Below are 11,682 nucleotides of genomic sequence, written 5' to 3'. Positions count from 1 at the left end.
ACTTCACCACCGGCCTCTCACGAACACCCGGATCCAAATCAACCCCCAAGCCGACTGAAGCTCCCCTCACATCATATACATTTCCACGTATATCGCCACTCACCTTGGCACCTCGTCGTCGCACCTCCTCTGCCACCTGCAAACTCTTTATTTGGTTAGTGAGAACAACATCACGATTTGAGCACCGACCTTGTACATATTCCATCACCTCCTCCTGTATTTCTCTCTTAGTTTCTGTCCGTCTCTTCTTAATTTCACTCACCCCCTCTTCCACCTCCTTTAACTTTTGCTTCACCTCTTTTATCTCCCGGTGTGTCTCCTCTATCTCGTCCTCTAAGGCTACCTTGACCGTTTATATGTGCGTCCTCACCTCCCGGTCCTTCGTCTCCATTACTTCTGTCACCTCGTCCAACCTCGTTGTCAGTCCCTCATGTACCATCTGACATTCCCTCTGTGTCGCTATCAAGTCGTCCTTGATGTCTCTTTGTGTCGCTTTTAACCCTCCCAGTACCGCAGTGTTCCTTTGTACCTGCTCCACTAACTCCGTCTGTCCCACCATCAGCTGTTCCACCTCCTCCGTCAGGTCCTCTATGCCCCCTTGTAACCTCGCCGTCCCATTTCTCACCTCTTTCTCCATACGTTCACCTCGCTTTACCTCCTCGCGTACCCCCGAGACCTCCTCACTTACACCTCGTCATATCTCCTCCTTCATCTCCTCCCTCTCTTTTGTAGATGCCACCCTCATCTGTCCCAATTCATCCCTCTGAGCATCCAGTTTGGTTCCTACCCCGATTTTCACCTCCTCTATCTGCTCTCCCATTTGTTTAATTTCTCGGGCGGATTGCTCCCTTATTTCCCGCAATTTTTTTCCATCTTGTTTTCTAACCCCTCTAACCCATTTTTCACCCCCTCTATCTGATTCTCCTGGGCAGCCATTCTATTTTCCACCCCCGTTAACCCATTTTTCACCCCCTCTATCTGATTCTCCTGGGCAGCCATTCTATTTTCCACCCCCGTTAACCCATTTTTCACCTCTTTTATCCCGTTGTCTAACCCCTCAAATTTATTTCCCAACTGTTCGCTGGTACCCCTCGCTTCGTCCCTCATTGCCCCCATCATTCTGCTTTCCATTTTCTCACTATCAGCCCTCCTTCTGTCTTCTATTTCTTCACCCAACTTAACCATAAAGGCCTTTATTTGTTCCATAAATAGCCCCCAATCCATCGGCGGCGCTGCTACGGTCGCGGGCGCGGTCGCCGTAGCCATGTGCGAGGCGCCATTTTGCGCGCCCGTAACCTCGTGCGCGAGAGCGCCATTTTGTGCACCTGATACCCCCTCAACCACATTGCCAATGTTCTCCTCCTCTCTTTCCTCCACATACATTTCCCCGAGGTCCTGGGTCGATTATACCCCGTCTATCTCTCCCACCGACATCCCGTCGCCTTGACCAGTGATGGCGCGATTTCAAAATTCAGGTTTTTCTTTAAAACAACACAAATTTTGGCAGCTCGTAATTTTCAGCGCGTTAAGCGCGCTTCGGGTCCGTTCCCGCTCCCGACACCAATTGTTACGGCCCGCGGATAAGATGTTATGTTTGCCGAGCGGATGGCCCCGCGGTCGTACAGTTACCCCGACTAACCCGATTCCCGAACGTTGGCCGGATCGCGCCACAGCTATTCAATGAGGGAAAAGACAAAGACGACACGGATGTGAAGAAGAGGAAGACGAAGGCAAAAAGGTTTGAAATACGATTATTATTTATTACTATTTACAGGCTCAAAAAAACCAAGGAGAAGGAAAGATAATAAAATAAAATAGACAGAGGGACGGACCAGAAGGACACAGTGAAAATCGCTAGCTTACCTATGCAGTCTTAATTAACCCAGGACAGAACAAACAGAACAAACTCACGTACACAAGAAGGATGGAATGGCAGGAATGAATGCTGGAAGGAGGAATGGGAAGGTTCAGCTGGGGCAGATGGTTCGGGCTTGATCCCGCACGGGACGTCGGCTGGACCTCGACGGCCACCGATGCCACCGCTATCTGGTTCCCGCGGGGTAACGGGTTGAAGCTGCCTGGTGGAGTCAACGCTGCTTGTGGAGCCAAAGCTGCTTCTCTGGCTCACCTCAGGACGCGTCTGCCGTCTCTAGCGCAACTGCTTGTAATTGACCTTGAACCTTCTCTCTCCTGCAGGACCTTGCGCGCGCGCTTTTATAACGCCTCCGGCGATCAAGCCGCCGGCCTTCAGGACACGCCCATCGGTGTGCTCACCTCGGCCCTGGTTGGTCGCGCGACCCTCTGGCTCCGCCCTTGATGACGACGGGCGGGCAAGCCTTTCTTCCCCGACCCGAGCACATGTTCAATGGTGGTTTTGGAGGGGATGTAATATTGGCAATCGAGGCTTGGCCGTGACGAAAGGGGAAATGGAGGTTTTGGGATTGGGAATGAAGAATGAAGGGAATCTATCTTATTTCACTTGGTGCAATGGAGTGTCATTTTAATGGAAGACAACGCCTTACCCTAACACACATAATAAGGATATAAGCTACTGAACAAGGGTATTATAGTGTCCTTCAATGTATGCTTTATGGAATTAACTACCGGAATGCCCTTTGACCTTTATACAACAGACTGGAGGCAGGAAGGCGATATTTTAACAACAATTTACACAATAACAACAACCCATTCTCATATCCACAACAATATATATATATATATATATATATATATATATATATATATATATATATATATATATATATATATATATATGAATGAATGAATGATCGTTTTAAGGCCATTTTCCCCGCTGGAGCGGGGGTTGGCCTTGCGGACCCCATGACAATCATGGTTCCCTGTTTGAGGCAATGTTTTTATGGCCGGATGCCCTTCCTAACGCCAACCCTTGGTCACGCTCTTCGATGCGCAGGGATACGGTGTACCTATTCTAAACAGGGGTACACGCCGTAATCATTCATCCCAGCAAGCTGGTACTCAATTTGCCGACCTCGGAAGGATGACAGGCTGAGTCAACCCCCCTGGCGTTAATTCAGCGAGATTCGAACCCAGGATCCTAGGATCCCAAGCCGGCACCCTAACCGCTAAGCCAACACCAGTCTCTCTGTACGAGTACTGTATAATGAAAAATGGGGAGAGTTAATAAGTTAAGTGAGGGAGAAAAAGGGTGTAATTTTCCAAGAGCGGGGGTGAGAGTCAATAAGTTTCCATAATTTTCCCCATTGACTTCAGTGTTAAATTGTATGTGTCCTAGAACCCCCATTGTCCTTCTACCGTCAGGTGTGCTCATATCTTCTTTATATATTCGACATCCTGTGGACATTAACACTCGTTTTACTCTGCGTGCTTTGCATATCACGTGCAGCAAATTTCACCTCCCTGCACCTTGTATTTGTTTTTTGCTTTTTTAAACAAGACCGAAAGTCTAACAGCGGCGTAGCCGGGCTTGTAAAATATTATAAACCACAAACACACATGATTAGCTTTTTAAACAGTCGCTGATGCTGTTTATAACATTAAACAAAGAAACTTGGAGGATTCCAGACATCCGTGAGGTAAGTTTTATTTGCAGAACTGAGGGAAGATCTACTGTAATCTAGATTATACCCCACATGGTTGGGTATGTACCGTTTTGTTGGAAGAGACGTAACGCCGATGCTTTCCATATTTCATGGTCATTTTAACAATCGGTTTGTTTGTGTTTCACACTGAATGAAAAATGTAAAGGTAGAGCATGGCGATTGTGATATATGACAGATTTGATAATATATTCAGCCTGAATGAAATTGGAATCAAAATGGCGGTGTGTGGAGAGTCAGCCACCGTAATGACATCAGACGTAATCACATCACCCTGTCATGTGACCAGATCCTCAGCTCTGATTGGTATACTTTTGAGGGGACATACATGCATACATACAGACAGACAAACTGTTCTAGACGGCTTTGCCCTATGGGCTACGCCGTTAAAAAAAACCGTTCTGTACACTGCTCGAGGCTCGGTTTGCAAGCCACCGTCTACAATTCCAATAGAAGAGACATAATTACTCTGTTATGGAAAATGTTTTTCGAGTTTCTTTTATCCTCAAATAGACCGTAGTGAATAAACATTCATGTTAATAGATTGGCCTTGAAAACCTTTCCTTATGAAGGGGGACAGACATCTGTACAAACACACAAGCTGACATTGTGCTTTATATGAATGAATGAGTGATCGTTTTAAGGCCATTTTCCCCGCTAGAGCGGGGGTTAGCCTTGCGAGCCCCATGACAACCATGGTTCCCTGTTTGAGGCAATGTTTTTTATGGCCGGATGCCCTTCCTGACGCCAACCCTTGGTCGCCTCTTACGATGCGCAGGGATACGGTGTACCTATTCTAAACCGGGGTACACACCGGGAGCTTTATATGGTAGATTATTCCCTACAGGGTTACAAAATGGCTGTTCCCCACAACCTCGTCACCCCTATCCATACCCCAATAATTGACCTTTTATAATCCAATAATCTTCCAGAAGGCCACCTCATCATTTCCAGGTTATTATGTTGTATCCAGATTCTTCATCCTCTGCCGCCTCCTCCTCCCACTCCCTTCAATCTGTTGTTTTTCTCCAAATGTCTTTCTTCCCAACTGTTGGAGTATTCCACCCCCTTTTCACTGTGTTCTACTTGTACCGTTCGGTGTTCTAGATCTTTCACAATCCTAGACTTTGTGCACAAAAAAATTATTTGCCATCATCAACCCGACAGGGTAGGCATTTAAACTTTCAATCAAGAAAATACAAAGCAGGTAAGCCAGTCGAGCCAATGAACCTGAAAACCACTCGTTTGTTTATTGCATTTTGTCGTGTTCATCTATGGTTAAGCCAGGTTTTAATTGACTTTGAAGGATTCATTTACTGTCCGATACAACTTGCCTTGCAAAAAAAAAAAAAAAAAAAAAAAAAATCAGCAATGTGGAGTGGGGTCTTACGTGTTACATGATGGTGAGAATAAAACGGTGCTGCGACTAGGCACACACCGATTGCAGCACATCAGAAAAGCACCATTACAAGTAAACATCATTTATTGACATAAAAGTGCAAGAATATAAAAAATGACAAAAAATTGAATAATTAATTCACTTTTTACAAAAGACAAAAATTATAAACCCCAAAGCAATGATAACTCAGTTTTTGTGGCATGTGAGTGAAACACCAGTGTTTGTAACACAGGTGACACCAGTTGCAATATTTGGGACCAAAAATGCCCAAGTAGCTAAAATGAAGAGGAGACGTCATGAATATATAGAATGTGAATAATCTGAATATGAGGAGGAAGGGGGAAGTTATGAATATATAAATTCATTTCATATATTCATCATAAAATAAAAGAGAAAGTGGAGGAAGAAGATGACAACGTTGAAGGTTACATTGCAGAAGCCATTTCAACCAAAGAGCAAAGGGCAAATTTGGAATTTTCAACAAGGAGTAAAAGTTAAGGAGAAGTTTCAAGATAATTTTTGTCCACGTTTAAAGATTTTCTGCTCTCTCAAAATGAGGAAGCAACACATTAGCATGTCTAAGGAGTACCAAAACAAATGCTGCGAGAAACAGTGACAGGGTCATCCAAGAATCCTGCGATCGCTCCGAAGAGCGGCGAGCTCGGTTGTACACTCTCAACCCTATTCAAAAAGGTCTGCGGAAGCATCAAAATAAGACGGAAAAGCTTGGGCACAACGGTGGAGCCCAGGTTTGCACAAAACCGGGGTGGATGCGATCAGCAATGGAGCCGAAGGCGTCGAGTCAAAATACTCAGGCCTTCGAGACTGTGAACTGCCACTGATAAATTCGACTTCGACACAACCAGTGGGTTCTCCTTTTAGTGACGAGCATGAGGCATCCGTTGACATTTCACAATCCATCGGTGTTGGTCCCATCCTCCGATCTTCACACGGAACCGCAGTGTCATGAGCATCGGGCATCCAGTGTGAAAGCTCGGACGACGAGGAAAATGACCAACCCGAAACCAATTTATCAACGTTTATCTCGTATCTTTTTCTTTTGGACTCTTTTGTCAATTCAATCTCAGTTTTCATGTCAGCAAGCAAACTTGAGCAATATGACGACTTATCCTCATTTTCTTTTGTCATTTGGTTTGCAAACAAGCCCGCATTTTTGCCATTTTCACATTCTCTGCTCTTTTGTTGCGTCCCATCCATGATCAATTTTACCTCCTCCAGATCATGAATATTTATTTCTTCCTGGTCCAACTCTTCCCAGTTCGAAAGACTGCAGTTGTTTGACTCTTCAATGACCTTGTCCTCTGTCTTCAAAAATCTCTGAATTGCACTGTGCATCCTCTCTTTTCTCATGCATCCTTCTTTTTTCCATTCATCTCTCCAAAGAGCAGCACTTTTGTTCTCAGTTCCAGTACACTGCCATAGAGACAAAGACCTGTTACTAAACCACAAATCCTCAGGGCCCTCCTCTTCCTCCACAGTTTTCTTACTTCCATTCTTTTCATCAATTTCTCTCACAATGTTGATTGACGAGGGGCCAATCTGAGAAGGGTCGTTTGTGGAGCCAAAACTAAGTGAAAGCGACATCTGTCCCAAACTGACCGAAGTGCAGAGTCCGTTTTCATAGGCTGCCTCTTCCTCCTGATGACGAGGTACAACAGGCATCATATGTTGTGTCTCTGGAGGATAATCAGCCTGCTGACCAAGTAAAGAGGGTGGAGCAGAAGGAAGTGGGGAGAGGTGAGGCAGAAGAGTGAGGGAACTTTTCAAGCATAAATATAGATTTTAAATCTATTTTAAACATTTAAAACAACTATTTCAAGGTCCTAGTGGAACTTGCACATAAACGATGCACAGGACAGACATTTCATCATGAACAGTTTAAAATAATAAACATTATTACAACAATTCCTGATGGAAACTCTTGGTGAACTTAAGCTTTGGGTTTATGGTGTTCATGTCAACTGCTCACTTATTTATTGTGAATCTTTTTTTTTTTTACATGCATTTCAGTGGCATCTCATCCGATGCAGTATCTTGGCCCGAGTTTACTTCTAAAGTATCTCGATCTGTAATTACGACCCTTGTTATTTTATGTGTTATCTTACACACTGTTTACACCCCCACCCCATTTGCCCCTTTTTAGTATTTTGTGACATTTTGTATTTGCAGTTTTTACGTGTGACCTTTATTAGCCCCCGATGGACTTAGTCTGAAACAAACAGGGGCTCATGGATTGGGTCTCATCTGTCCATCCGTACGTCCGTCCATGCGTTTGTGACCATATCTCGGAGATGTATGGACCGATTTTGTTCATACTTTGCACAAAGACAATACATGGTGGTATACATATGCACATCATTTTGTTTCGCAATGCGATCAAAGATGGCCGACTGGCAGCCATTTCAGTTGTAAAAAACCCGATGTTGAACACGTCCTCGACCATTTATCGGACATGCATTTACTGATCTTGTTAAAACTTGGCAAACAGATAATGAATGATGGACTACATACATATGCATGGTATTTCCTTTCAAGATCAGATCCAAGATTGCTGACTGGCAGCGATTTTGTTACTTAAATGTGTCCCGAACCATGTCTTGACCATGCATGGTCCGATTTTGTTGAAACTTGGCACAAAGACAACACGAGAGTATACATATGCAGAAGGTTTTGTTTTGTAATCCAACCAAAGATGGCCGATTGATAGCCTTAAACTCCGTACAGCAAAATTACTAAAACCACAGGGGCTATGAGATTTTATTGAACGCCACTTCTTTCCGATACCATCTCCAGGTGCCGCATGACGTCATCACCAGGCACCGAAAGGGGGCCCGGCGATGACACGCACTGCAAGGGAGTACTCAGTTTTCATTCTGTTTGTTTGTTTTATTTTTTGTTTGTTTGTTTGTTTTTGTTTGTTTGTCCAGGCAATATCTCAGCCATCCTCAGGAAGCTGAAATTTGGACACGACAGTGACCAAGTGATTTGGCAAAAATGTGCGGAAGTGTCCGTCCAGTACGCAACCATTAGTTGGGGAATGTTAAATATCCCACGGTGTCTTTCACAAAGATTAGGCGAATCATCACCGGGACTATGAGTAAAGTCACATCCCTGCCCGAACTACTTACGAAGGCAACGGCAAACCGCCGATTGTAATCCTTTCTAAATAGTTGTTTAAATTCCTTATGAACCAAGGCAATGGCAAACCATCCAGTGTAATCTTTCACATAACTGTGTTGGTAGCACTGTATTTTAATAGAGTATGATACATCGGAATAAAATATTGTTAGGTTTGTGGGGGTAGGGGGGATGAAATACCTTCGTCGAGATAGAATAGTGTAGGTTTAGAATGCTCTGTATGCCACGTAGAACCCATCTCAATGTACATAAGTAGGCCGCCTGTCTGGGTAAGAGCGTTTTTATGTCGCCATGAGGGGTGTAGCTTTGTGTTAATTCAAGGGCTTAAAGATCAATTCCCCAGTGTGTAATTTGCCCCTGTGATCTTCCCTCCATCTTTATTACAATTAAAAAGCCGCCGTGCAGCTCATAGAGACTGTATTGGGAGGGAGAGGTATACAATAATTGATTGATTAATTGCATAATTTAAATCGATGAATAATGATCGCAAAATATTTTCTGAATCAATTGGCTAATAGCATACCTAAACCAAACCATTACATCATTACAACGATCTTGTATCCAAAAAAACAAACAAAAAAAAAGCCATTACATTACAGTAAAACCATTAAATCCGAAGCTGCAACTTTTTGAAAAATAATTAAATAAGTCATTAATCGAAAAAATTAAATAATTTATTGATTGATCAATAAATAATACATCAATTAATTGATGAATCAATAAATCAAAAATATCCTTTATAGCCACATCACTTGGTCACTGTCATGTCCAAATATTAGCTTCCGAGCTCAAAAGGTGCCTGAGATATTGCCCAGATAAGAAAGGAAATAAATAAGTAATGGATAATTAGTAAAATAAGTAAAATAAGTAAAATGGATAAATAAGTAAAATTAATGGATAATAATTAAATAACTAATCAATTGATTAATCAAAAATATATATATACCGTGTTTGCCAAAGGACTCGCTCACTACTGTGCCGAAATTTCAGCGCTATTTTTGATTAATCAATTAATTATTTAATTATTCGATTAATAACTAAAAAAATTTGTGAGAAAGGGGAGGACACAAGGAGTGAACAACATGGATGCAGCCGCAAACGCTCGATTACAGAAGTGGAAAGAAAAGCTGAAAAACCAGAAAGGTGGCTTGGAGTGGGGGTTAACGGAGCATAGAAGAGATCATAGTTGTGGATGAGGAATGACCATAAATGGTGGGGAACAGCAGTTCTGAAGCCCTGGAGGGAAATATGAAATTGAAGAGGTGGAATAAGTTGGTTCCAAGGGTGGGGGGGGGGGGGGGGAAGAGAAAAGAATGAGTGAAGGTGAGCAGTGATTCTGCCCTTCGGGAGCTTCACCAGAAGGGGGTTTGTAACAGTGTGTGTGTGACCTGCAGAAACCTGAAGGGGGTGGGGAAGTGAGAGACAGAGCATGGAAGGGGCAGATGGTGCAAGACCAGAAAGGAGTTGGTGGAAGACAGGGACCACAGTCACGTCTGAGATGCAAAAGTGATAAGCCCAGAGACTCAGTTTCATCGCAGGAGATTCCAATGATATTGAAGGCCGTGGTTTCCACTTTTAACCACTTAGCAATTTAAAAAGCAATTTAAACGTAATTTAAGAAACTTTGTCGATGTCTTAACCTGTGAACTTCCTTGATGACACAAAGAGGGGCACAGCTCGTGTCAAGTTGTGTGTCCCGTCTTTAACCTTTACACCGCATCTGTACCCAACCATACGTTATACCATTTCATCGTCCTTCCAATATGGCAAAAAAGAAAAATGAGATCTCACTTGGGCAAAGCAGTCGAGCAGGGTGGGAGCAGTAGGTTCTGCCTCAGCACGCCACATGTCCACTGCCACCACAGTGCATCCACCAGGCACTCGCCATCGCCCAGAGAGGTCGTCTTCCTGCCAGCTACCAGGCACCTGCACAAAGGAGTGAGGGGGGTGGAGGGGGGTGGGGAGGGATAAACAAATAAAACGACTCATAAAGCATCTTTCCTTCCAAGCCGAATATTTTTTTCCTTCTCCACTCTTTCATGTGGTGGCTTTTGTATACAAAGAGAAAAGGTTTGAACACAACTGAGAAGGTTCATGCAGGAGGAAAAAAATGAATGGAGCCAAATACAGGCAAATCCTTCATCCTTGAGGAGAACCTGCTTCAGAGTTCAAAAAAACCTTAAACTGTGGCAAAGATTTACGTTCCAACAGCACAATGACCCCAAGCATAGAGCCAAAGAAATACTGGAATGGCTTCAGAACAAGAACGTGAAAGTCCTTCAGTGGCCTAGCCAAAGATATTTCTGTATTTCATTTTCAATTATTTTGAATAAAATTCCTAAAAAAAAAAATTCCACTGACATTAAGGGATAGATATGTGTGGATCAGTGAGAAAAACAATCTCAATTTAATCCTTTTTAAAATTCAGGCTGTAACAAGAAAATGTGAAAAAAGTCAAGGGGTGAGAATACTTTCTGAAGGCACTGCATATACAGTATATTGTCGTGTGACTGCTCTCAGTTAACACCGGGAGAGTCGCGCAAGGCCAAATGCAAGCTTTTACTCTGAAGGCGATGCCCAAATGCGGATTTTATATATGCGGGGGAAGAAAGGGGAAGAGGAAGCTGAAGCTTACATGTCGCGATCGCTGGCAGTCCCAAAGCCTGCAAAGAAATAACTCACACGAAAACGGATTTAAAATGTACAAAAAGAAACAGGTTTATTAAAATGGAATGCCGGGAAAAAGAAAAGCGTGACGGTGAAACTAAAGTACTAAACGGGACGTCCCCACACCAGACACAAATCACAAACGAGGGATAAAATTATTTGGACAATAATGTGTAATTATGGCACTTAGCTCAAATGGGCTGAAGTATCCCGTCAGGAATAGTGTCGGCCCCAAACTCGCCGTCCGGACGTGGCTCCGTGCTTGGCGGAAGGAAGGCCGCAGTCCGCCCGTCACTAGGCCTCACCGAGCGTCCTCTCACTCCCGGCCCCGTCGAGCACGATGTAAACTGGGGTTGTCGCGCCGTTCCTCGTTCCCAGCTCCTCATTCGCAACTCGGCCTCCTCACAATCCCCAGCAAGGTCTCGACACAATACCGCCTGCACCGAGGTCCAGAACGTGCAGACAAGGGGGGAGAATTGTCAGCGCACAAGATACAAGTGGCAGAGTACATGAGGAGAAGAAAGAAGGAGGATCCAAAGAGGCCAAAATGCCGGCCAGCGAGTTCTTTTATTTGCCGTCTCGTGACGTCATCAGCCCTCTCCACCAATGCCTGCAGGTCACCACGACCTTTGTCCAGCTCTCCACCTATCAGCATGCAGTCCGCCTCTGACGTCATCGGTGGCTCTTGCCAATCGGCGCTCTGCTTCCTCCTCGGCCTTCCCTCTACCAATCAGTGGGTAGCTTCTTGTTCCTGCCTTCCTGTTGGTCAATCACGGCTCCTCAGGCGTGTCTTCGGCCTGCCTTTCTTCCGTGGCGATGTATCTGGTGCGTCCAAATGTCCTTCCTTCAGAACAGGCT

The 11,682-nt window shown here is 44.2% G+C and overlaps 1 protein-coding gene across 7 annotated transcripts in view; it reads right to left on the bottom strand.

Moving 5' to 3' along the window:
* Positions 1-4,826: 4,826 nt before the first annotated feature.
* DDIAS (DNA damage induced apoptosis suppressor) overlaps positions 4,827-11,682 on the bottom strand; it is a 100,087-nt gene continuing 93,231 nt past the window's right edge. For 3 of the 7 annotated variants that reach the window (XM_068136294.2, XM_068136292.2, XM_068136293.2), the window contains 2 exons: positions 9,949-11,261; positions 4,827-6,714 (listed from right to left, as the gene is read on the bottom strand). In XM_068136294.2, coding sequence (XP_067992395.2) covers positions 5,680-6,714; positions 9,949-10,146 — 1,233 coding nt within the window. In that variant the 5' untranslated portion in view covers positions 10,147-11,261 and the 3' untranslated portion in view covers positions 4,827-5,679. The remainder of the gene's footprint in view (positions 6,715-9,948; positions 11,262-11,682) is intronic. The other 4 variants (XM_078768559.1, XM_068136289.2, XM_078768558.1 and 1 more) reach the window with 2 other exon arrangements.

Source organism: Myxine glutinosa, chromosome 14 (genome assembly GCF_964187855.1).
Source record: "Myxine glutinosa chromosome 14, kmMyxGlut1.1, whole genome shotgun sequence".
Taxonomy (NCBI): domain Eukaryota; kingdom Metazoa; phylum Chordata; class Myxini; order Myxiniformes; family Myxinidae; genus Myxine; species Myxine glutinosa.
The sequence above is the reverse complement of the archived record's forward strand: the minus strand, read 5'-3'. Positions and strand labels throughout refer to the sequence as shown.